This window comes from Orcinus orca, chromosome 8, assembly GCF_937001465.1.
Source record: "Orcinus orca chromosome 8, mOrcOrc1.1, whole genome shotgun sequence".
NCBI classification, from domain to species: domain Eukaryota; kingdom Metazoa; phylum Chordata; class Mammalia; order Artiodactyla; family Delphinidae; genus Orcinus; species Orcinus orca.
In genome coordinates, this window is record NC_064566.1 from 39,599,777 (window position 1) to 39,627,721 (window position 27,945).

Here is a 27,945-nt window from a genome sequence, read left to right on the forward strand (position 1 = left end):
AGAAATGGGCAAGGTATATGGTGTGTTTGTACAGGCAACTGTCCTAAGCCTTAGTTATATCTGAGAGGTTCCTCAGACCTTGCCAGGGACACTTCCTAGATTTCTCCAGGTAACTTCCTCTTGGCTAGCACCTTACTATCTCAGCCTGCAGGCACACTGTACCCCATGACAGCAGTGCACTTTGATGTGTGAAATATTTGAGTATATTTTTCAGCCTTTCATGGGTGTTGTAAATATTGTATCTAGAATTTTTGGGAATGTCATGGTCTGCATAATCTTTGTATTTGCTCAGAACCAGGAGGCCATATTCTCATTGAGGAGACTAAGGAGAAAGAGGTTTGGGGAATAAACATAACAGAGGATCTTGACTACCAGGCTAGGTGCTAATTTCCTGAGTAACTCCAGGTGTATCACCTAATATCAAGATCTGTTTTTACATCTATAAGGTATCAAAGATCAACTTATTCACCTTTTTGGCTGTCTAATTGTCCAGCCTATCTTTTAAACTTCTTATTTTGTAAACAAACCCTTACTAAGAAGTTGTATATTTCTAAGCCTTATGTGGCATTAAAATTCTAGGTCCCTTAGAGCATTGCTCCTAACTTTTAGAAATTCCCTGCAATGTATTTCAAGTCTGAGGCAAGGGAAGATAGCTAGTTTTCCCTTAGGCCCCAGACTTCCTTGGATTAGGAATCAGAAGACCTGAATTCAGATACAATCAAATACACTGACTTGGTCAAGTTTCTTTACTTTTAGTATTTCATCTGTGAAATGAAAATAAAGCAACATTTAGGATGATGATCAAATTAGATACCACATAAAGTCTTTTAAGACAATACCTTGCGGCTTCCCTGGTGGCGCAGTGGTTAAGAATTCGCCTGCCAGTGCAGGGGACACAGGTTCGAGCCCTGGTCCGGGAAGATCCCACATGCCGCTGAGCAACTAAGCCCGTGCACCACAACTACTGAGCCTGCGCTCTAGAGCCCGTGAGCCACAACTACTGAGCCTGTGTGCTGCAACTACTGAAGCCCACGTGCCTAGAGCCCATGCTCCACAACAAGAGAAGCCACCGCAATGAGAAGCCTGCGGACTGCAACGAAGAGTAGCCCCTGCTCGACACAACTAGAGAAAGCCCGTGCACAGGAACAAAGACCCAATGCAGCCAAAAATAAATAAATAAATTAAAAAAAAGACAATACCTTGTTAAGTAAGGTCTATTTTTCTTAATTCTTCCTTTCCTATCTTCTGGCTCTGATGGAACTTCTGGAGAAAGAGCCAATCCTATTATATTTGGTGGCAATATTGAAAAAAATAATTTTTTCCCCCAAAGGACCAAAGAATTTCATGTTTCTGAAAGATTATAAATTACTCTTTTTGTATGTGAATTATAGAGATGTAGCCATTGACCAAGTATTATCCATAGAGAGCAGTAATGTGACGGTAGTCTGTCTTATTACTGAAGGAGAGATATTTCAGGATACCTTCATTTCCGGACCCCAAAAGGATGAGCTAATAAAGCACAATGGGCTAAAGGCCCAGCTGTGAGGTTAGGAGCCTAGATGGCAGAATTCCATGGATTGTTCTTGCTCTTTTGGGATCTGCAACATGAATAGACCTCAGTTGATCCAGGAATAGACTTCCTTTTGCAGCTAGAAAGAGGGGAAGCTGAAGGAGAGGTGAGTGTGCCTGGAATAGACAGGAGAATTGAACTTAATTTAGGGAGTTCCCGGGTATCCTTCTCTTGTTCATACACGGTAAGATTTTAATGACATTTTAAGTGAGAGCTGTTTACATTTTAAGAAGGAAATTATCATACATTGGGTGAAAACAAACCCAGCCTGTACCTCAATCCTGAGCCACACTTCCTGTGTAGTGGTCCCTAAGTGATTCCTAAGAGCACAGTTGCTGCATTTATTAAACTTTTTATTTACTAAGGAGTGGATAGTAGCATATGGGAGCAATGACAATAGCTGACTGATGAGAAAACAAAGAAATTCCAGTATTTTGCTCTTTTGAAAAAAGTCATTCAGAATTTAGTCATATTGGTTCAGCTGTTGTAACCAAAGACTGATAAGATAATAGAGGTCTTTGTGGTGGTTTTGTACTGAAATCCTTTATCTTTATGATGCACTGGGGCCCTTTAGAGTGGAAAGCTTTTAAAACTGCTGTTGGATTCAGAACTCAAATTAGCTGCTAGTATACTGGGACAGGGGTTCCTTTCTCAGGCAGTCACCACAAAGTAACTTTTATCAGGGGACCTTCTGATAGACTGTTAGTTTCTTCAGCTTACCCTATTTATTTCTGTTGACTTTTTGCTGTCCTATTTTGTGACATTTAAAAGAAGGCTATATCAAAAAAGGCCAATGCTAAATGATGGACTGAGCTTGTGAAGTGGAGACATCACAGCCCATCTGATGTGTGAGGAGGCTGCAGTATGAGACACAGCAGTTTAACCAGGTTACCTGTGGGCAGAAAGATCAAATGCAGCTTTATTTTATGACTAGCATTGTATTTTGTCTTTCTTCTCAAACAATGTCCATTAAAAAAATTAGAACTGACCAGGGAATTGACTCTTAAGAGCTTTTCTTTTCAACTGAATTTAAAATCTTTCTGGGTTGTTGGCTGAGTTCCTTGACTGATGCTGCTTGGAATTATTGTTAAGTTCTTTAATCCTTTCCAGGATTGATGTGGAAAAGTATATCCCTATCAGAATTCCACTCCGGTGTTACTGCCACCCCTCCCCATCGTTCCAAACACACTGTTCATGCCCAGGCTTCTTGTAATTTCATTGTTAAGTCCTATTAACTTTGTTAAAGCAGTATGTGATCCAGTAAAGGAGAATGGTTAGATAGAAGTCTTATTTTCAATTTGCTAGGATACATTTCTAGATAATGCCATTTGTTAATGTTAGTTTTATTTGGCTTGGTAAACATTGTGTTTTAACACTATTGCCCTTCATTTCATAAATGTGAAGAAATAAAAAACATGCAGAGAAATTCACAAAAATTAATTTAGCCGTCCTTGCTTGTTCTCTTTCCCTTTCTCTCTACTTCCCTCTTTGTTTCTCCCCTCCCACCTTCTCTCTTTCTTTTTCTCTCTCCCACACCCCCATTTCTAATTTTCTCTGTCTCTCTTTCCACTGCTGTGCTTGTTTCTGGGTTTTCTCGTTAGAAAAACTTAGCCATCACCACATAGCAGTGATCCACTTTCAGGGGACAGCCATTAAGAGAGTGACCCGTTTAAGACTTTTATATTGTAAAAGTCCTAGGTACGGGAATATTGTAAAAGAGGTGAGGCAAATCCATTTAGTGAAGTGCTCTGCAAGGTGCCTCCCTTGTCCAGATGTGGAGTCTTTAGGGACTTCCCAATGCCCAGTCTTATTTCTAACACCACTGATTGTAATTATGTATATTTTACATGGGCAAAATTAACTAGCAGGTTGTGGTACTAACTTTTATGAGCTGATAAAAAAAAAGACTTAAATAAATTTTAAACGACTTTTAATTTTTCATTCTGTATCAAGAAGGGATTTATCCTAATTGTCTTATTATTTTACCTAAATTCTCATCTATTTTGAATTTTCTCTGTTGGCTTTGGGCCTAGGGACAGGTAGTTATAGTTTGTAAAGTTTAAAATAAATAGTCTATTTTAGTTAATTTTTTTCAAGTTCTTCAGATTATGACCAAAAAAGGCTAGAGGGCTGATTTTGAAACTGTTATGGTGAAAGATGGTATTTGAAAACTTTTGATGAGGGAAATTGCTGCTGTATTTACATTTTGAAAAGTGTTTCCTTATTTATGCACTATTGACTTCCTATTGAGACTCAAAATTTTAAGTACAACTGGTAAAAATTCAATAGATCAAACTCAGTAAATCTGAAGTCACTGGAATAAAGCCCCCTAAGAAAAAAATGTGTCAATTTTAAAGGTCTTTCCTAACTGAAGACCATTTTGTGATAGAGCCAAAGGTTAATAAAATCAGTAGTGAATGTAGCAATTTTACAGATAAGCTATTCACAACAAGTGTAGTTACTTGAATAAAAAGCTAATTCAGTTCTAAAATGCCACATGCAGTAGCAGTGAATAGCTGCTTTTAGGTGCTTTCTGGAGGAGGATAAAATACAGAATCACGGCACTCTTCTCTTCCAGCGTCCCTGGCTGCCTGTAAATTGCTGTGAATGGGGCTGTGGGCTGACAGGCTCTATTAAGACAAACTGCCTTTCTCATCGGAGAGATAAAATAAATCAGGTGTTTAGTCAAATTAAAATACTTCAGCTGGAGCAGGCCCTGGGGAGCACTGATCCACCTGACTAATCTAAGAGAAACTCAAGACAGATGTGGTTTGGGGATAAAGACGACCCCATGGAAAAACAAAACAAAACACCAAAAAACCCCCCTACTGCACTGTCTTTGTAGTTGGAGAATAGATACAATTTACAGCGGAGAGTGTCAGGCGCACACTGTGTGTGATATTGGATAAAAGCAGGCGCCCTAACCTGTAGAGAAGCTGTGTATGGAAGCTCTTTTTTCTGGTTCCCTTTTTTTGGTTTATGAAACTACTTATGTTTTTGTGGAGAGACTATTTTCTGGCAATGCTTTTTAGAGAATCATTTTAAGATAGCCTGAAGGATGTGAAACGGATGATGTAGGCAGCTACTGATGACCTCTGCTGGCCTGGGCAGATCCTCAGGATCTCATCTGCTGTTTTTCTAAGTGGATTTTATCAAACGTCAAAGCGTTATTTAACACAAGATTTTCTACATAGAGTTAGCCTACCTCATAAGAGCATTCTATTGGGTTGCCCAAAAAGTTCATTCGGTTTTAAGTAAAAATAAAAGACACATTTTTCATTTTCACAAAGAACTTTACTGAACAATGTATTCATTAACCAAACGAACTTTTTGGCCAACCCAATGTATGGTCGTTTGCCTTCCTTAATATGTATTTAGGCTGCCCCACTATGTCCCATAAATTGTCTGCTTTTTCAGCAACTCTCGCAGTTGTAGTTCCTTTGCTATGGCAAAGTTTCATGTTCAGTTAAACTAGTATTTTTGAGATGAGATAACTTGTGTTCGCAGGTTGGTTGGTCAGCGTGATTTAGACTTGATGTTGCTTTTATTATAGCTGCATACATATTTGCTGTTAATTAAAACAAAAATCCAGCACCATGGATTTTAAACACCTGGGTTTAAACCACTATATGTGAACAAATACAATGGGTATAGAACAGAAAAATGACTACACACACACACACACACACACACACACATATATATATATATATATATATATATATATATATATAGTCCCTTGGGGATCAAATTAACTAGAAATCAATTTAAACCATACAACAGCTTACATTCTCTAAATGTGTAGGCTAATGTGTTGTGTGTGTATATACATATATATCCATATGTGTATTTCCCATTTCAAGGGCAACTTTAGATTTGTTTTACTACTACATTTCATTCCAACTGCATTTGTCATGCCACTCACATCTATTCAAAATATATATGTGCTTCTCAAATTTAAGGAAAAGATAATGACAGCCTTATATGAGTACCCAACTCTTCAATTCAAACATACTGATCTCTGGCTTGTTTTCTTCTTAAACATGTATCTTTTAAGTTCAATGAAAGACTTACTTAGGTGTTATTGAATTTTTATAATTAAACAACTTGAGTGTCATGCTGGTTTGTAAAAAGATTCAGTTAATGGTGTTATTCTGTAAATTCAGAAATACATGTCTATTAGTATTGGAAGCACCAATGCATTTATAGACCTGTTGGCTTCACCTTGAACAGAAGAGGCTAAGAAGCCATTTGTGTGTTATCTTCAGCTTCTCTGTTTCCTATGCAGAGGAGAAAGGGAAATATATTGAAGATTTTTGAAAAGACAAAGTTTAACCCGGGAGAGAAGAGAAAATTTTCCAGTCTTTACTGGAGAATCTAAATACCAAATTTGACTCTTGTATTGGTCCTTGCCCAAAATTTCCAATGAATGCTCTTCTTTATTAACAAAGAATTATGGTACAGTAACTTTCCCAGTATCCAGTAAGTCTTCTCTTAACTCACCTCATATACATAGGTATAACAAGATAATTACACGTAGATCAGAATGTTGCCAAAAAGTATATGTAATAAACCCCATTTATCTATTCTCATAACTTTCCAAACTATTCTCCACACTGTAGCCAGAACACCCACATCATCTCTTGTTTAAAGTACTTTAGTGATTTTGAAATTTTCTTAGAATAAACATGAAGTTCATCCAGTGGTCTATAAGGAGCTGAATGGTGTGACCTTTTCCTACCTTTCTAGCCTCATTTGGTCCTCTACTCTCCTTTGTTTTTCTTATTTAAGTTTTACTACCTTCTTTCAATTTCTGGAACACAGTGACACTCTCCACCACCACCTGCCCCCTCACAGGGCCTTTGCCTATATTGTTTTCTCCTACTGAAAAGCTCCTTGACCACCCTCCAACTCTTTGCCTAGTTAACTCTGTTAACTTGTTACTTTGTCAGGCATAACTTCCCTACACTTGAGCCTCCCAAACTTGGTTAAATCTCCCCCCAAATGTCTGTCCTGTTTATAATTCTTATTTAGTTGTAGTTTACATTTATATGTGTGATTATTTGATTAAGGTGAAAGGGAACTTTGCTTTTTCTTGGTATGGTATCGGTATCCTTAGTTCTTGATATAGTACCTGAGATTCAAGAAATATTTTTTTAATTAAAATTTAATGAAATGAGTAAGTAAATTCCATACTTGTTTTATGTCTTCTCATTCCTATATATCATTAACATTTATATTAGTTGAGCATGTTGTGATTTGGAGGAGATTTTTATGATCCCCTCCAAGAACCTGATTTTGTATTTTAACATTTCTGGATCAAGAAGTTCTTTCTTTCACCAAGCTGAAATTCCTATTGCTGAAATAAAAACTCATTAAAAAAAATCACTTTCAGTAGCTAGAAAGAACAGCTGGTCACTATCCTTGATGCAGTATTTGTTTCCTTATCAGTGGAGTACATTTTCTAACATCACTTCACTATCTTATTTTTCTTTTAATTTTTATTTTAGGCCACCTTTCAGCTCAGTAAATCTTTAAGGGATATGGGATATTGACAGTTTATTTATGTATTTACTTATTTATTTTTAAGGACTTGAATTGGCATTAAGAATACCAAGGTAATTCTAAATATTGTAGCTTATCAGCCTTACCTTGTGGGAATCATATACTAGTAAGTGCTAGCCAGCATCACTTGAAGGCTTGCTTTTCCCATGGACCCACTCAAAAAATAGGCCCATTCCTAATTAAAATATATTCAGTTTCTCAAATTGTCCTGGTGCTTTCCTAGCAGGAGTGAGGGGGGTTTCATAAGGAGATTGGAAGTCTCCTCTTCCACACACACAAAAACTGGCAATCTTTATCTCTTTTGACAGCTGGTGGCATCTTTCTGAAAAGCTTTCAAAGCATAGATCATTTCTTCATAATGAAACCTGTGTGCTCAAATACAGTGGGTTGTGTGTTGAAATTCTTATCTTATGCTATGGCAAAATGCTCTAATTTAGATTCACAAAAGGATCCTGTACCCTTTACTTAGGAGAGCTGTGCAATTTGCCCATAGATAGACTGTTCAGCACCATTAGTGCATATCGTAGGTGTGCAGCGACATCATAACCTTTTCAACCTCGAATGTGTTTTTTCCTTTTGAAGAGTGACAAAGGGGTGAGGGAGCCCCCCAAGCAACATTATTGCCTTTAAGGATGAACTTGGGAACTTTAGCTTGATCCCCTCACCAGAAAAAAAAAATCAGTTTCAATTCTTTCTTACCTGAGGCAAGACAGATTTTTTTTTCTTTCTGTAGCACTCATCCCATGGCCAAGAGTGACCCCTGACTTCTGAGATTCAGAGACAGATCTTTGCACAATAGAAAAATTTTATGAGGGCAGTGATCAGAAAATTCCTAAGTAACATTATTTAAGCACCTATTATGTCTTAGGTCCTCTGTCAGTCATTGAGGGTAGAGGTTGATTATAGAATATTAATACAACCCATAGTTTCTAATCTTTGGTACTAAATAGCATAAGATTACTAGCTTGAGCAGATAGATTTGGGTGGGGAGGGAAGGGGAATGTGGTGAAAGGGAGAGAATGGAGTAGGTTGTTCTGTTTTGTTTTCTTTTGTTTTGTTTTAAAGAGCAAGAGGGAAGAGTGAGTGAGAATTTTATTGGCAACAGTCCTTTCTCTTGACAGGGGTGATGACTAACCCTAGCGTTCATTCCATTGCTACTCCATAGAGTTCCTGCACTTACAGTGACCTCCAGTTATTGTCCCAGATATTTAAGTGTCTTAGGGTAGTCCCTTTCTAAATCTGCCCACCCACTCGCTTCCCTAATTCATTCAGAATTGTCTCAAACTTGTGAGATATCTTTTCGCTTCCATTTTAGGTACACCTGAGAGCCTGGCAGAAAAAGAACGGCAGCTCTCTACCATGATTACCCAGCTGATCAGTTTACGGGAGCAGCTCCTGGCAGCGCATGATGAACAGAAAAAACTGGCAGCCTCACAAATTGAGAAACAACGGCAGCAAATGGACCTTGCTCGCCAACAGCAAGAACAGGTGAGCCCTGCAAAAGGAGCTGATGAGCTGGAGGTGTGGAATGTGCCAAGCTCAGCGACTAATCACATTGATTGGTTTATTTGTCATAAGCCTTCCTAAAAAAAAGAATGAAAGAAAGAAGCCTTCTGGAAATCCAGGGTCACCGAGAATACTGAGGGGATATGTGGAGGACAAAGAAAGGCGTCATAGCAACTGGGCATAACTGAAATGATAACATTGTTCCAGAACATTTGGATTTGATTAATTACTTGGGGAGACTTGTTCATGTAGGCATCACGTATATTCCCAATGTAGCTTAACCATGAGTAAATCGCTTCTCTCTGGGCCTTACTCTTCTCTCATCCAGAAAAGGAGGATCCTGGTCTAGAAAAACTTTGAGAATCTTTCAGTTCACTGGTTCAAGCTAGGGTGACCATATGTCTCAGTTTTTCCAGAATAGCTCTGGTTAATGTCTGTTTTCCAAAGCAATTATTAATACTCCCCTCTTCCACTTGCAAAAGTTGTCCTGGTTTGGATGATAAATTATATGGTCACTTTATTTATAGCATAGGTAAATCATTAAAAACAAATTAACACATAGCTCATGGAAGAATTTGACTTCATTGATTTAGAAGTGAGAAAAATAGCAAAGTTTGTGTGTATCTTTTAAAAAATAAATCACTTTCCCAAATGTTTTTCCTGTCTCATAAGAGTGCATTAATCTAATAACAATGATCCTATAGAGTAGTCCCTGATGCTTTAGATCAGATAGACCCAAATTAATGTGCAGTTTTTAGGAATCTGACATTATTACTGGAATTATCTTTTCAGTTAAATGTATTTTATAGGGGTATATAGAGCAATATATGCTCTGTTGATTTTAATGAGTTGTGACGTCTGGTATTTTATATGCTTGAATATTTGCCCACATGTAGGAATATGGACTCAGCCCCTAATGGAAAATAACATAAAGGAACACTGTAAAAAATCAGAAGTTAGAATGTCATTTAGCTATCCAGAGATGACACAGTAATTAACTATTGACACTTGTGAATAAGCTAGCACAAATTAATCTTGACACATTTGCAGACGAGTGATATCTTACAGTGAACACTTTGTAATTATATTTCAAAATGAAAATTAAATGACACTTAAAACTAGGTTGTCATGCTCAATGAAGCGAGCATGTAGCTCAACCGATTGGCAAATAAAATTCAGAATTTGAGCCACATGGTGCTTATGTACCATACTTCACTGTGTCAAACCCATACATCTAGAGTGGATGATAGTAATTGCACTGTGGTGTTTTGGATGCATTTCTATGCAGCACTTTATCATTTAGGAGGGACCATCAATATTAGATGTCTAGTGGTGTTTCACTGGATGGCTAAGAGGAAATAAATATTCAGAGATCCAGCATGTATACCTAGAATTGCAGAGTGAGTTGTCCATTTCTGATTTGAATGGTGATAAGCAGAGTGGGCCTTTCCAAACTGATTACATACTGTTTCCATTTTGCTTATAAAAAGCTTTGGGGAGGAGTGATCCCATTTCTCAACCTGTACCCTTCATTAGGGGTAGCTTTATCATGACTTCTAGAATGAACCAGTCATCACCAGAAACCATTGAGCCACATTTGGGGGCAGATTGCTATTTGTCATCTTCTGCTGAAAGGAATGTGATTTGGGTGTGTCCCTCTACTCTATGCTAAAATATTGAAAGGACTCAGGAAGTATACAGCTGAGGGCTGGTTCACATCCATTTCTACTTCCAACATTGTCCATTCTAGAATATTTTGGAAATAGAAGAAATAGGAAGAACATAACTCTTGCCTATAGGGCACCACTAAACCAAGTCCTTCTAAGTGCTTTCTGGCCATTTTTTTCTCTGGCTTCCTAGGTTGGCAGTGAGTGTGTTCTCACTAAGGGGCATTCCAATGGGCTTCAAACTCCAGCAGCTCAGATTTTGAGGTAATAAGTAGCCTGACACCTAACTCCTGTTTTGTAGTAAACACCATTATCCTACAGAAGTTCCCTGCTCTCCTGAGGGGCAGATTCAGTCTTCAGTAGGGCTTGCATTAAGTAGTTAATGTTTCTTTTTACAGATGAGATGATGTGCTAAGATGTTGAATTTGATTGTTGGGTGAAGCAGGGAATACAAAACTTGTATGTGGATCCTGTACTGTAAAACTAACACATTACCCTCAAAAGGATGTGAATAAATATTAAATTGTGTTTGTTTTTAAAAATGCTTTGTACATTCCACATTATATCAACAAAAAAAGATAAAGGTTTTTGCCTTTTGCTGTATTTTTTTGGCACTCCCTTGACAATATTTGTGTTATCAGTTCTGAAAGTCTTTACAGTAGAAAAGGTTTCACCAAAGTAGGCCATATTATAAGTAATAGAAAGTTCTTTCCTATCTTTGCTTACAGATTTTACTTTTTAAATACAAATAAAGCTCCTTAGAAAAATGTAGGCAGAGTTTTCCTGTTTTTATTCTTCAAGGATGAGATTTTGAAATTCCCATTCTTTCCAGATGACCAGTGCAGATATAGATGAACTGCTCACAAATGTAATACAAGGGGGTAGTTTTCATGTACAGGTAAAGATTTAGGGGCAAGCAGAGAGATGGTACCTGTTTGAAATATTTCCTCTTCTCCAACTTTCTGATTCTGCCTCTCTCATTTTATAGGAACTCTTTCATGTAGAAGTACAGTAAAGCATCCTTGTAATACCAGGAGAGGTACCTGAGGTAATGGCAAAGGTGTAAGCATTTCATTTTAACTTAATGAAACTTTATTTCTGATAGATTGCAAGACAACAGCAGCAACTTCTGCAACAGCAGCACAAAATTAATCTCCTGCAGCAACAGATCCAGGTCAGTGTATTTTATTACTCTCGTCTGATTATACTTAGATACTTTTCTCCTTGAAAATGGAATTTAAAATGCTGCAAATGCACCCTTCTCTTATAAACAGCACCAATAGAGCTGTTTGTTATTCAGGGATGTTGTATACAATTGTATAAGTGGATGTAGAAAATATCGACTTGGTGGTAGTCTAAGCATTCTTTTCTGATGTGATGCGTAAGCAGAATAAACCTTATCTTTTTTTCCTTCTGCCATTTGCCTAACACAACCTGGTGGAAACCTAATGGTTTCCAAAGTAGCATACACATGCTAGTTTTATTGTCACAAACTACCTGCTGCTTTATATTTTACCATCTAATAGTATCATGGGTAGAAGCTTATGTTTATTTGCTTGTTAGGACTGTCTGGGCCAATTATGAGAAGAATCTTATGACCTAGGAAAGGGTTGGTAATAATTAATTTGTTCTTTAACAGATATTAACTGCATTTCTGCTAGGTGCTGAAGAGAACATAAAGATTAATAAGTAATTGTCTGTCTTCAAGAAGTTTATAGTCTAGAAAGGAAGAAAAACTTGTTCTTGAATAATTGTAACACACTTTAGAAATTCCTTTTCTTTTCTTTCTTTTCTTTTTCTTCATTTCTTTTCTCTCTTTTTTTTTTTTTTTTTTTTTTTTGTGGCAGGTTAACACAATATATAGATCATAATTGCATGGGCCTGGGAAAGAATTCTGATTTCTGTCATTCCTTTAGAGATTTGATGGTTAATTCAGCTAACAGCTTTTTGACGTAGGTAAGGGAAGTGGTCTCCATTTTTGAATAGGAACATAGGTGTGTGACTTCTAGAAAGCCTTAGAATAAGCAACTGGTTGTCTGGTGATTAATCCTCAGGAATATTGATCCCAGAGTTATATGTATCCACCACAGTCTCTGGGTTTCTCTTGGTTGCTGTAGATATTTCTAACCACTGGGATCTATGATTCAGCCTAGTTGGGGCAGTATATTCTGAATTATATTAGTCCTTTCCTTGAGATTAGTATCACACCTTCCTATATTTAAAAAAAATCATTTACATAAAGTCATACCTTATTTCACCTCACTGATGAAAGCCAGTGATTTTAACTTAGATTCTTGCTTCATTTTGTAATCACACTTAGTGTTCCAGGTAGTAGTCACTGCATTTAAAATACCAATTTGGTGCCTGAAGAAGTACCTGTACCTAATTTGGCATTTCTTCTAGCTGTCTTTACTAGGAGGTCTTAACCAGTGTTTGTTGTTATTGTTGCTGTTTTAGTTAGTTCTGATTCTATATTCCATACTCAAGTCTGTATGTTTCAAAATAAAGAATCCAAACATAGAGGAGACGGTATATCTCTGGCATTTGGGACAGTCAGCCTTTATAATTAAATCTTGAAATAATTTCTCATCCTGGTATCTCATGACTCATGCTGAGATCCTTAATTAAATAACTGTCCAGGTGTTCCCTTGTTCTGCCCTTATTAGAATTTTCAGTGTGTCTCCCACTGCTAAGGTCAAGATTTTTAGCCTGTGGCTTCCTACATTTTTCTCTAGATCCCTCTCTAAGAACTCAGTAGGTGTTAAATAACCTAACCCGATCATTTAGTTCTCTCTGCTTCTCCTATTTGTAAAGCAGAAATGGAAGAAATTCCCTGAGATGTTCTCATATCAGTTACTTACTATTAATGTTTTTACTACCTCTTTATTACTTACTTCTTTGTTTATTTTGAATATATTTCACTTCTTAGTCCAAAGTTGTTTGCAGGAACTGGCTGTCTTAATTGACATTTGCCTGTTGTACTGAGGATCTCAGATGAATAGCAACAAAATCAAAGTATTTTAATGAAATATTATAGGCATTTATTGATTACATATGATTTTATAGTTATAACTTGACTATATAAAGTTGATATCTTTTTCAGGAAACTATAGGTCATGATCTTAAAATATTATTCATCAGAATGTTCAATCTGAGAAAACAAGAAAGTTGGTTTTTCAAGTGTTTTAATAGAAGTTTAATTGCTTTTAAATTTGTAGATATTTCTCATTGTTTAAATTTTTAAAAATTGAAGCTAATCAGACCTTGATCTCAGCAGTATAAATTATAAAATCATAGAGAGATTCAAAATAGTTACATTAATTTTAGAAATATGGGATTCTTTGTAACAGGAATTCATATTTTAAAAAATAAGAGGAGGCAATAACTATATTTATAGTTTATTCTGTCCTGAGCTACAGCTTCACTGCATATCTTGTCAGTATTTATTTTATCGAGCATGAGACCATTCAAAGAATTTTTCAAATACTGAAAAACACTTCTCCTTGCACAAAACATATTAATCTCTGACACTTACAAAGCATGTATTTGATATTCAGACTTTTAGTTGTTTTTTTGGAAGGGGAATGGGTTAACTGTATTTTCAAATAAGTTTTTTGACCAACCACAGGCGTGATCAAATTTAGGAGAGAGACTGTTGTTAGACTAATTTTAATTTGAGCAAAATACGAGATTTAAGAAATGCTTCGAACATTTACCTATCATGAAACATTCTCCCTTTTGCAAACAAAACAGAGTAAGATAGTAAATACAAAACCTTTCTCTTCTGAAAACAAATGAATACAGCGACAATTTGAGATCCCAAGTTTGAACTTTTTCCTTCTTTTAAAATCTTGTATCCTAGAACCTATTTGCTAACATGGTCAGCAAGATTAAGCCATGGCAATTGGCCATAGATCCCAAGTATCAGGTGGGATACATAGATCTAAATAATACATTTAAAGATTATTCTTTACTTCTAGTTCAGAATGCTGACTTCTGAATTAGTACTGTTGTTTTGAAATTTGCAAGCTGTACTAGAAAGAAAGGGAAGAGTGTCTAACCTCTTATAACAACCACACACAAACACATCTGGGTCTGTTATAATGGAAACAAATGAAAACCTGGGTGGTTTGCACACTGAAAAGCAGGATCTTTCATTAGCGATAGGAAAAGGCATGATTAAGATAGTATTGCAGGGCTTCCCTGGTGGCGCAGTGGTTGAGAGTCCATCTGCCGATGCAGGGGATACGGGTTCGTGCCCTGGTCCGGGAAGATCCCACACACCGCGGAGCGGCTGGGCCCGTGAGTCATGGCTGCTGAGCCTGCGCGTCTGGAGCCTGTGCTCTGCAACGGGAGAGGCCACAACAGCGAGAGGCCTGTGTACCGCCAAAAAAAAAAAAAAAAAACCAGATAGTATTGTAAAAGTCCACGTGCTTATTTTATTTGCAGTCCTTCAAAACTTATTCTAGTTAAAAATTATTTCATTTATATAGTTTTTCCTTTAATATAATTTTAATGTAATTTTGCCTTGGTAGATTCTAATTAAATTTTTAAAGGGATACTTTTAAGACCATATATGGTCTTTAAGCCATGTTGAAACCATAAGATGAATGATTTTGTGAACTAATGTTTTTACACTTTCGATGAGTCAATTTTTACTATTTAAAAATCAGGTTAATAACTTTAAATGATTATTAAAATTCTTTAATGTCAACAGATATTTTAGGAGGCTGTTTGCTTAGTGAATTCAAATCCCTCTGTTGGTGCTTTGGGGAAAATGGCGATTCCTCTAATTTGTTACATATTAAGTAATTCCCCGGATATGGAGCCCAAAATAGACATTTTTGATATTTCCAAGACAGAAATAGCACAGTTTTTATCAACTTTGTGGATAGCAAAACTAATAGATCATGGAATATGGATCCTTGGATTTGGGAATGTTGATTCTCATGTTATAATTCCAAAGGACAAATAACTGCTTTAGTTATTTCTTCCTCTTTCTCCCACACCATAGTATCTTAGCCAATCTTTTGAAGCATTTTACTTATGAGTTATGTTGACTAGGAAACAAAATTCAGTTTGAATCCATTGGGCATATCAACACATATTTATAGCATTTTAATCAAACATTAAATGTAAGTCTAATCTAAGCAAACCGGAAAATATTTTATAAATCTTGATTTCTTGATCCGTCCATATATTTATTCATCTAACCTCATTTGACCATGTCATGGTTTTTGAATCTAAAGATATTCTTCATGGATACAATATACCACATTCTTTGGTTTTGATAGCACGTCAGTAGGAACATATTTAACGATGGCATTTCATTGCTAGAACTGAATCTTTGCAAGAGAATTCACCTTATTATCACTGTGAGAAACTTACTTTTTCAGACATGAATGGTGTGATCCAAATATTCATATCTCTTTAGACCCCTCTGTACAGGTGGCGTCCTCGCCTCACGTCACTGACCAAACAACAATGGTCTCTTAAGAAGGGACTGATTGGTTGGGATTTTATTTGGGCACTTGGCCTCCTGGGCCAGAGCCAATGATTTAGTCAATTCATATACATATACCTTTTTTGGGTAAAATTGTGAAACTTGAAATTCTTAGCTCAGTTCTTTGTTAATCTTTATGATTAGTATATAATATTCATTGTCCTTCCCTCACAATTTAATACATGAATTAGATGGTGAACTCAACCTGTGGAAGGCCTGAACTAATGCCATTGCTGCTGCTTTGCAGATACTCTCTCTTGTCTGAAAACTTTCTCTTTTAAATGCTCTAATACATACTGCTTATTTACACAGCCAAATGTTTGTCTCCTCACTGAACTTCACTCTGTTCTTTAGCGTATGTGAGTATTTTTCATACATAGTGTTTTCTTTTTTGATTATAATATATTCATTTGTGCTATTCACGTATTTTGTGTGTCTCTGTGTATTTGTCATGTGGTTGAGTGCTGTTAAATATGTGTTCTCCTTTCTTCCTACGTAACCAGTAGACATATCAATATTATGAGCAGGGAGGTGATTGTTCTTAAACCAGTAAACAGAATAATTTGAAATGTACTCTCACCTTTTAAGGAGATAAACCTTGCCTTTTGTTTCCTTCAGTATGATTAGCTACAGGCATTTCAGGTATCTGCTGAGCAGAATAAGGACTACCTTTTCATGTGAAGTAGTTGTCTAAAGATCAGAAATAATTACTTTGTACATTAGCCATCATGGCCTGCATGACCTGGTTAATTAATTTTTTGCCAGCATAATAATAATAGATATATATTTGAAGATATGCTTCATCATTAAGTATCTAAATGACCTCTAATTTTAAGAGCTGGACCTTGCATTTATTGTCCTTTGGAACTGGCTGAACAGTAAGTAAAGTAAGGGGCCTGCCAGTCTCACATAGTTCCTCTGTCTTGTGTTGTATATGTTGTATCTCTTTGTTAATTGTATTTAGCATTGATAAACAAAAAGCAATTACACTGCTCCTGTTTTGGCTCTAGCAAATAGTCCTTTTTCGGGTGTTATTGATCAGGTAACAGATCTCCTTTCAACAGCCTCTGAACAGGACCAAATAAACCCACTGAAAGTAATTTGATACTTCTATTGGCATTGTACATGTATCTGATACTCTCCTGCAATGAAATGAGAGTTATAAACAAAGCTTAGAAGTCTAGGATTAGCCCCCAGCTTCAGCAAACCCTTAAAATATTTTGTAATTCTATCTTCAACCATGAATTAGCCAGGAAAAACAGACCCGCTCTCCTCTCTCTATTTTTCTGCTGTATGCGATTTTTAATTGCCCATGGGCAGGCTGTTATGATCTTCTTTGGATGTTTAAAACCAAGATAAAAATGCAAATCTAATTATTTCTTTTATGTAATCGAATTAACTTTTTAAGTAATGATAGATGCTGTATAGCCTGCTTCTAACATTTTAATAATGAAGTTTCTGAATTATAAAGAATAGGGGGGCTTCCCTGGTGGCACAGTGGTTGAGAGTCCGCCTGCCGATTCAGGGGACACGGGTTCGTGCCCTGGTCCGGGAGGATCCCACATGCCGCGGAGCAGCTGGGCCCGTGAGCCATGGCCGCTGAGCCTGCGCGTCCGGAGCCCGTGCTCCGCAGCAGGAGAGACCACAACAGTGAGAAGCCCACGTACCGCTAAAAAAAAAAAAAGAAAGAAAAGGTAAAGCTGCTATAATTCATGAATAGCAAGGGCCTTAGATAAAAAATATAAATTATCACTGTGGATTAGAAACTCTGCGTGAGTTAATCATGCTAGACTGTTAAAGTTGGAGTGGATCTAGAAGTAAAAAGAGGTGATACTGGACCAGGTCCTTTGAGCTGCTATACGGAATTATTAATCAGCTTGCTACTTATTTTCTAAATGTGGCCTTATGGCAAAGATCTCATTCAGCTGACAAGAGCCTGATGGTGAATCTCAATGCTTTTCATGCACTATCCTTCAATTTCCCCAACCCTCTTTGGTGACCCTCCGTCCTCTATCTTATCTACTTCTTATCTCTCAGACTTTACTCCCCAGCTCCCTCTCAAATCAGTGATACTGAAAATGCAGGGAAACCAAAGGCTCTGCTTCCTTCTGGGATTAATGAAAATGAGAGAGTGCATTACCTCTTCACGGGCAGGAGGCTATGGAGCCCAGTGGGCAGTTGATCCAGGTGGTGCCAGCATATGACATTACATAACACTGTATCAATTCCCCAAGGAAAAAGCAGCTCTTTTCTGTTTTTCCTTTGATCTCTCTGATTACATTCAGGGCTCAGTTTAGTGTTAGCACACTTTAATACCTTTCTAGGATGTGCTAATCTCTCTTTATAAGAGAGAGAGATCATCTTAGTCTCAGAGCCTTTGGAGGCAATAGTGCTTAGCTTAGAATTTAAATAAAATCAAGTAAAACTTTTATTTTCATTGTTATCTGGTTATCTACTAATTATGACAAGTGATTTTCTATTGGTTTTCTATTTGAGGTAGTGCTATTGAAATAAATGTATTTAAGCAAAAAAAAAAAGTCTTTTTTTTTTTTTTTTTTTTTTTTTGCGGTACGCGGGCCTCTCACTGTGGTGGCCTCTCCCGTTGCAGAGCACAGGCTCCGGACGCGCAGGCTCAGCGGCCATGGCTCACGGGCCCAGCCGCTCCGTGGCATGTGGGATCCTTCCAGACCGGGGCACGAACCCATGTCCCCTGCATCGGCAGGTGGACTCTCAACCACTATGCCACCAGGGAAGCCAAAAAAAAAGTCAATTTAAATAAAACTTTAAGTAAATAAGAACTGAGTACTTGGATATGGCAAAAATTATAAAGGTAGTTCTTTAATGATGGAATTTTAAGAAACTATTGAAAGAGCACTACACTGAGAGATGTTAAATGTTTCCCCTCCATTCTTCTACTTTCACAGAATGTTAAACTTGGACACATCCTCTAGAGGTCCTCATGGTTCTCCCTCACTGATTGGGGGTAGGGTGGGTAGCTGTTCCTATCGTACAGCAATATAGTGAGTTAAAAATAACCCTGAGATTATGTTTTTTCTACTTTTTTGGAATTAAAATGTCCTTTCCTTTTATGAAGCACAGGTGATAATAGATGGTATGTGCTTTGTTTCTTTGTTTTCCAGTAGTTTTAGTTGGTAAAATAAAAAGTTCCCAAATATGTGTGAGTCCCCCACTTTTGTTTTTCTTTGAAATTTCTTTGGAACTCTTTCGCTAGTCCAAATCCTTTACTTTATACAAGGAAACTGAGGCATAGACAACAGACTCGTCCAGGTTTAAAAAGCTACATGTTGTCAGAGCCATGAGTGGAACCCAACTTTCTTTGACTTCTAGTCTAGTACTATTTCCAACATTCCAGGATGTATCTCAATTTGCCCTTTTTGTGATTTGAATAAATCTTAGTGCACTTTAGTTTTCCAGTTTGTAAAATGTGGATAATAATACCTAACATCTAAAATCTCATTACATTCTCTTTATCCTTAAATGGAAAAAAATTGAAGATTGCCCATTAGAATCAGTTTATATCTCAGGACTACTATAACTGTGGCTGCATGCCCACAAGGAAAGAGATAAAAAGAACATAACCGGAATCTTTTTGTAATGTGGTATGAAATGTATTTATGGCTGAGTGACTCTTGGTTTTTACATATAAACTTCTTAGCTAATTATATTACTTTCTGGGGGCTTAAAAGTGATATGTCTCTATATTGAGGATCAGTCCCCTTTAATGTTAATACCTGTTTTTATAGCTACCTTCTGCAGCTGATAAAAGGGAGCAGTGAGTGACAGCATTTGATGCCAGTGGTTCTCAACCTTGATTGTACCTTGTAATCACTTGGAAGCCTTTTAAAAATACTGATGCCTTGGTCCCACTGTAGAGGTTCCGATTTAATTGGTCTGGGGTACAGTCCCAGATGGGGACTGTTAAAAGCTCTCTAGATGATTCTAGCAGACAATCAGGATTAAGAAAAACTGCTCTGTATAGTGTCATGAAGATTAAATGATTAAATGTGAACTCTAAATTGTTTGGACTATTCATCTATCTATCTATCTATCTATCTATATAAAAATGGACTGAGGGTTGGGGCATAACAAATAATCCTTGAGCAGTTGAAATATACTTTTGACTTTGGTCATAGCTATTTTACTTAATAGCTAGAAAGCTTATAATGGATCATGGTTTAAATAATTTTAATAAATTTAGTTAGTTTTCTAATAACTTGATTTTTATTTACATATGGGTATATTGGCAAGACAGGAATGTGTTGACATTAGATTTGTGCCTTTGGGAGAAGGTATTTAAAATAAAAATGAAGCATAGTCTTTCACAATAAGACAAAAACTTTTAGAAAATAAATACTCAGAAGCTTTTTGACTTCCACTATCTAAACAGAATGAGTTTTGACCCAGGACATCAACCTGTCATTTTTTAAGGTGTTTAAAATTATTTTTTCTGTGAAATTGATTACATTTCACATATATGAGGAATGTATGAATCTGAATGCACTTTTAAGCTAGATTTGTACATATAAATAGGAGGTAAAAAGGATAAAATGCATTGCTTCAGAGTGTATGTAATTTAAAATTTTTGTAGAAGCAGCACAAGTATCAGGGACAAATAAATCAAGATTTAAATTCCAGTTCTACTACTTATTAGCTCTGTGACATGTTTTGCTACTTACTAGCTGTGACAAAAGTTACCTAATGTTTCTGAGCCTGCATCTCCTAGTTCCTAAAAGATGAATAATGATAGTACCTTACCAGTTCTGGGATTAGAGATCATCATCTTAAAAAACCCTACTAAGTGCTCAATGCATTTTATCTATCACTATCATTATTGTTGTTGTCATTCTTATGTACGAGCTATAGGAATAATTTCAGAGTCCTTAAAAGAGAAACAGGGTATATGCCCAGTAGTGGGATTGCTGAGTCATATGGTGGTTCTATTTTTAGTTTTTTAAGGAACCTCCATACTGTTTTCCATAGTGGTTGTATCAATTTACATACCCACCAAAAGTGTAGGAGGGTTCCCTTTTCACCACACCCTTTCCAGCATTTATTGTTTCTAGATTTTTTGTTAATGGACATTCTGACTGGCGTGAGATGATACCTCATTGTAGTTTTGATTTGCATTTCTCTAATAATTAGTGATGTTGAGCATCTTTTCATGTGCCTCTTGCCCATCTGTATATCTTCCTTGGTGAAATGTCTATTTAGGTCTTCTGCCCATTTTTTAACTGGATTGTTTTTTTGATATTGAGCTCCATGAGCTGTTCGAAATTGAGTTATTTGTAGTGAGGTGGATGGACCTAGAGTCTGTCATACAGAGTGAAGTATGTCAGAAAGAGAAAAACAAATACCGTATGCTAACGCATATATATGGAATCTAAAAAAAAAAAAAGGTTCTGATGAACCTAGTTGCCGGGCAGGAATAAAAAGGTAGACATAGAAAATGGACTTGAGGACATGGGGTGGGAGGGTGAAGCTGGGGCAAAGTGAGAGTAGCATCGACACATATACACTACCAAATGTAAGATAGTTGGCTGGTGGGAAGCAGCAGCATAGAACAGGGAGATTAGCTCGGTGCTTTGCGGTGACCTAGAGGGGTGGGATAGGGAGAATGGGAGGGAGGCTCAAGAGGGAGGGGATATGGGGACATGTGTATGCATATGGCTGATTTGCTTTGTTGTGCAACAGAAACTAACACCATATTGTGAAGCAATTATACTCCAATATAGAGCTATTAAAAAAAAAGAGAGAAACGCACATGTACATATTTTGTGTCTACACGTGTAAGCATGTTTATGTCTACATACATATGCACATTTAGAACCCACAAATTAGTGACGTGAATATAGGATAATCAATGTGGATGCGCTATAATCAATTATTATCACCAGGGTAATCTAGAGGAAAAGAAAGCGAAAATTTTCTCTGGCTGCCAAATGAGAGCTATTTCATTTCTCAGTAAGAGAACAGTAAGGTTTATCAGGTACTCAGAAATGGTTGACCAAGAATTAGAGCTGCCTGGAGAATGTCTAAAAGGGGATGTGGCATTTTATTCTGGAAAATAGCGTCAAATTCTTACTATTCACACTAAAATGGGCTTTTCTATTAGATCAGTAATGCCTGTGGGATAGTAAATGAACCTTTCCAATTTATTTTATAGCTTTTTTTAAATACACAGATGAAGTTAGCGATGTAGCAGCACAAAATGCGAAAGTCTTCTTGTTTAAAATAAAGTTGTTCATATAAATCTTATGTATGCCATCTCCTGTAAGTCAAGCATTTGCCCAGCTTTTGTGAATTATGTCTATACTTAGAATTTAAGAAGTTAAACAGTATGCATACCAGACTTGAGAGATGGGAAATAAAAATTGATATACTGTGTGACACTTGATATAGCACAGGGAAATATCTTTTAAATTTTGAAAGGATATACTGACATAACCATTTTTAATTCACATAAGGTAACTCCCACTTAAAGTTATTAATGTTAGAGTCAGATATTTTTACTTCTTCAGAATAAAAGAAAATAAATGATGCAAAAGGTGTAATGTCTCACTGTGAGACACTGAATTCATTTTATCTGCCACCCAATCCATTAAGAAAATATTAAAGTTGTAACAGTAAACAATGAAAGTTAAGGAATTCACAGATCAGAATAAAGAGTAAAGTCCAACCTCAGGTCACAGTCATGACTTTTGTTAAACACACACTTCAGTGGAAGATTTTTATCTTAAAATGTCTACAGATGAGTTTTCTACGGTGGCTGAGATTAGTGCAGCTGGAAAGAGCTCTCAGCTAGGCTGACTTGGCTGCTGCTTGAACATGTTGACAAGGTGGAGTTACTATTCTAAAGAACTCTAACAGGCCATGCTTGTTTTGTGCTGTAATAACATCATTCATTTCCCAGCCACGCAAATGTTGGCTCTTCCTTATACATTCTTTAGTTGTATTATTCATAGGAAAAGGGGGAGAGGGAAACCCAAGAAAACTGATTTTACTTTTGATTGTCCAATAACTTTTGTTCCATTTCAAAAGTTGTGATGATGTCAGGAACCAGTTACCCAAATGGAAAAACATAACTTATGTACTGTTATTTAATAAAAGATGTAAGTCCTAGTTTAGCGTTTTTAAGGCTGGATGTGGCAGAAATTGTTTGTTAATATGTATAGAATTAGTTAAATACAGGGCACTTTAGGATTAGTATAACTGAATGGTGTCTAAGGAGACAATCAGAGAACTGAAACTTCTGGGAGAAGAAGGATCTCCAGCTGCTGCTTCAGGTATTTGTTTGTTCTAAAGGACCTTTATTTCTGTGGCTGTCAGCCCCTCCTTCCCCCGACCTGCATTTCGGTGAGAATTTTGAATGTAATGATGGCTCCCAAATAATCAGTTTAGTAGCTGGAGGCTGGGGTTTGAAGGAAGCAACATGGTTATAGTGGTAGAAGAATGAGCTTAGAAGCAGAAGGTGATGGAGAGCAAGAAAGTGCACATGGGTAGGAAGCTGTTACCTTCTTTAGTGGTAAATAACAGAGGTTTGAGAAAAAGAAAAACTAGTTCCAAGTTTCCTCTCCACTCTATTCTGTGTAATTCTTTGTGCAGACTCAGATTTCTAGATTTTATGTTTGAAGGTTAGATGGAGTGGTGAAACTGTTAGGTGACCTGAAATTTGTCTGTGGAAAAGCCCAGAGGAGTAGGCAAAAGTGAGATATTGGGTTCCAGCCAGAGGTTAGTCTTAGCAGGTCAGTTAGACCAGGTCAGATCCACAGTCATAGAGCAAACATGTAGTCTACCATTGGAGGACTTCCAGCTTGTGGCTGGAATATGTGTAATGCAAGGGTGGACACCTGGGCAAAGAAAAATGAAGTTGGGCTTTTGAAGTTGGCCTCCACACAACAGATATTTTTCTGTTAAGACTGTCTGATTTCATTTATTGTGTATCATCACATACACTGGTCTCTGGCAGGGCCCTTTCATGGACTCCATTTTAGGGTCGAAATATACCCTGGAATTCCTAGGGATCCCTTGTGGGAGGAAAGCTCAGGTTATTGGCAGTTCAGTAGAAGATGTAATCTGAACTCTATGTTTAGGACCTTGGCCTCTATATCAATACAATATCTTTCCTTCTCAATACAATTGGGCTCTGACCATGGAGACCCAGATTTGTGATATATAGTATACCTCAAGTGGTTAAGAGTACAAAGGCAAATGACTTTGGGTAGTAGAATTATAAACTATTTTTTATTGTTTTAGGTTAGTTTTAAAATTTTTTTCTAACACTTATTGCTTTTGTATAAGAAAATTAGTTAAAAATTTTAAATATACATTGAAAGGACCCTGGTTTTCAATATTAAGAAAATTGTTAAATTTATTATGGTATATTCATGTGATCAGCTGTTATAGACTGTTAAACGCGATACTGACAAATAAGTTTTCATGATTTAGGATAATGCTTTCAATGTAACATCAGGTGGAAAAAAAACCCCTAGAACATAATAATGTAAATACAGTATAATCTCAGCTACATAAAAATAGGCATTTTAAAAAAGACTGGAAGAGGGTGCATTGCTTTTATAATTAACTTTATTATTTTACTTTAAAAAATGCAAGTAACAGAAAAGGAGGAGATATCTATCCTTCTGTGATCACCTTATAGGTTGTGATCACCACACAGATCATCAAATCTTACAACTTGACAGTCATAACTGATTTCTGGTTTCTTTTTTTTTGATTGGAGTAAAATTGCTTTACAATGTTGTGTTAGTTTCTGCTGTACAATTAAATGAATCAGCTATATGTATACCTATATCCCCTCCTTCTTGGACCTCCCTCCCACCCCTCCCCATCCCACCCATCTAGGTCCTGACAGAGCACTGAGCTGCACTCCCTGTGCTATACAGCAGGTTCCTACTAGCTCTCTATTTTACACATGGTAGTGTATTTATGTCAAACCTAATCTCCCTCCCTTCCCTTCCCCCGCTATGTCCACATGTCTGTTCTCTACATCTACGTCTCTATTCCTGGCCTACAAATAGGTTCATCTGTATCATTTTTCTAGATTCCACATATATGCATTACTATACATTTGTTTTTCTCTTTCTGGCTTACTTCACTCTGTATGACAGACTCTAGATCCATCCACATCTGTACAAATGACCCACTTTTGTTCCTTTTTATGGCTGAGTAATATTCCATTGTATATGTGTACCACATCTTCTTTCTCCATTCATCTATCATTGGACATTTAGGTTGTTTCCATGTCCTGGCTACTGTAAATAGTGCTCCAGTGAAAGTTGGGGTACATGTGTCCTTTTGAATTATGGTTTTCTCAGGGTATATGCCCAGTAGTGGGATTGCTGGGTCATATGGTAGTTCTATTTTTAGTCTTTTAAGGACCCTCCATACTGTTCTCCATAGTGGCTGTATCAATTTACATTCCCACCAACAGTGCAAAAGGGTTTCCCTTTTCTCCACATCCAGCATTTATCGCTTGTAGATTTTTTTCATGATGGCCATTCTGACCAGTGTGAGGTCAGAAACTGCCTCATTGTAGTTTTGATTTGCATTTCTCTAATAATTAGTGTTGTTGAGCATCTTTTCATATGCCTTTTGGCCATCTGTATGTCTTCTTTGGAGAAATGTCTATATAGGTCTTCTGCCCATTTTTTAATTGGGTTGTTTATTTTTTTTGATATTGAGCTGCTTGTATATTTTGGAGGTTAATCGTTTGTCCATTGCTTCATTTGCAAATATTTTCTGCCATTCTGAGGGTTGTCTTTTCATCTTGTTTATGGTTTCCTTTGCTGTGCAAAAGCGTTTAAGTTTCATTAGGTCCCATTTATTTATTTTTGTTTTTATTTTCATTACTCTAGGAGGTGGGTCAAAAAAGATCTTGCTGTGGTTTATGTCAAAGAGTGTTTTTCCTATGTTTTCCTCTAAGAGTTTTATAGTGTCTGGTCTTACATTTAGGTCTTTAATCCATTTTGAGTTTATTTTTGTGTATGGTATTAGGTAAAGTTCTAATTTCATTCTTTTACATGTAGCTGTCCAGTTTTCCCAGCACCACTTATTGAAGAGACTGTCTCTTCTCCATTGTATGTTCTTATCTCCTTTGTCATAAATTAGGTGACCATAGGTGCGTGTGTTTATCTCTGGGCTTTCTATCCTGTACCGTTGTTCTATATTTCTGTTTTTGTGCCAGTACCATACTGTCTTGAATACTGTAGCTTTGTAGTATAGTTTGAAGTTGGGGAACCTGATTCCTCCAGCTCCGTTTTTCTTTCTCAAGATTGCTTTGGCTATTTGGGGTCTTTTGTGTTTCCATACAAACTGTAAAATTTTTTGTTCTAATTCTGTGACGAATGCCATTGGTAGTTTGAAAGGGATTGCACTGAATCTGTAGATTGCTTTGGGTAGTATAGTTATTTTCACAATATTGATTCTTCCAATCCAAGAGCATGGTATATTTCTCCATGTGTTTATGTGATCTTTGATTTCTTTCATCAGTGTTTTATGCTTTTCTGAGTACCAGTCTTTTGCCTCCTTAGGTAGGTTTGTTCCTAAGTATTTTATTCTTTTTGTTGTGATGGTAAATGGGATCGTTTCCTTAATATCTCCTCCTGATTTTTTGTTGTTAGTGTATAGATTGTGATCACCAAACAGATTGTCAAATCTTACAACTTGACTGTCATAACTGATTTCTGGTTTCTTAAATAGAGCATTCGGTTAATCAAAAAACAACCAGGTCTCCAGATAGCTGGAAAACATACGCAGGTATAGATCTTTCCATTGCTTTCAGGCTATTTCATTATCTATGCCTGCTCCATCTCTTACTCATTTTCTCAACTTTGGCAATGTCACTGAATTAATTCCATAGACGTGTATGTTCCCTTTGGCTCAGAAAGGCCACGATTTCAAGCCCAGGAAAAGAGAAGATGTGCAGATAATTATTGATCTACTCTCAGCAGAACTTTTTCTTCCCCCTTCTATGGAAGATATGCAGCCCCAACTGAGAGACAGAATAGGATTAGGGAAGCGTAGAATGGCAGAAAGAAGTGTAGACTTGGACCCAAGATGTCTGCCCTAGTCTTTGGTTTGCTAGGAATGCCATTACCTCTAGCAAATTATTCTTCTGCATTGATTTTCATTTTCCATATATTTAGGAACAAGGATCATTGTACAAAATGATTGCTGAAATTCTTTGTGACTCTGACCTCCTTTGATTCTAGGTGATGGAAATTAACTCTGGTCCTTAGAAAATGGAGAGCTTTGTAGGTAGTCTTGCCTACAAAGCTTTCAGGCAAATGTCAAGTTTGGCCACAGCATAAGCCATGTCCACTTAGGAATGTTTGCATTTTAAACCATCGAAAGGTTTTGAATTATGAGGTCAAATTCATGTTTCCTTTGTGGAGTATTGTGATGGCTTGTAATTCCTGCCACATGAAATAATGGCTAAGGGGGATTTTTAGAAAAACACTTTTAGGAAGAGGGCCTGTAAATGCCTGCTTTCAGGCCACACCAAACAGATTTCTGCAGCCAATGACAAACTCCTGGCATTAGAGCTGTATAATGGAATGGGTGACACAAACTTAATTTTAGTGTTGCAAGTGAAATATTACAATTTTTGGGGAAAAAAAATCCTTATAGCTTTGCTAAAGTATTAATTGCAGGAAATTACAGCATATCCTAGTGAAGTATTATGTCAGTGGCATGTATAACATACAACACCTTTTCCTAGTCTCTCTTGTTTTCACCCCAAGTGTTGCATTTTCATTTGAAAAGAGATGTGTTAGGTAGTTAGAACTTTGTCTGACTGTGGGGGCAGTGCTGAGTGTGGTTTAGACTGTCTGAAAACAATTAAGCTGTGAAGGGGAGACTTCTTGGTCATGCTTCCTAGAAGTGGGTTTACTGCTTGAAGCACAATGTTGATGTGGATGTTCTTTTGGCCATTTCCTCATTTCTAGCTTGTTAGGTTTCATCTCTTAGTCCCAATAAATTTTCCAACTACTATTTATTTATTGGGTTGCAAGATAAAGAATGAGAGAATTTCATTTCTGATGTGTGGTAGTTTAATATGGTTTTCAGATTTCCTCCCATTTTGTTTGAAGTAAATA

The 27,945-nt window shown here is 36.8% G+C and overlaps 1 protein-coding gene across 1 annotated transcript in view; it reads left to right on the forward strand.

Moving 5' to 3' along the window:
• Window positions 1-27,945, forward strand: part of SOX6 (SRY-box transcription factor 6) — a 621,353-nt gene that overhangs the window by 399,051 nt on the left and 194,357 nt on the right. The window contains exons 7-8 of the mRNA XM_049713139.1: window positions 8,451-8,623; window positions 11,414-11,482. Coding sequence (XP_049569096.1) covers window positions 8,451-8,623; window positions 11,414-11,482 — 242 coding nt within the window. The remainder of the gene's footprint in view (window positions 1-8,450; window positions 8,624-11,413; window positions 11,483-27,945) is intronic.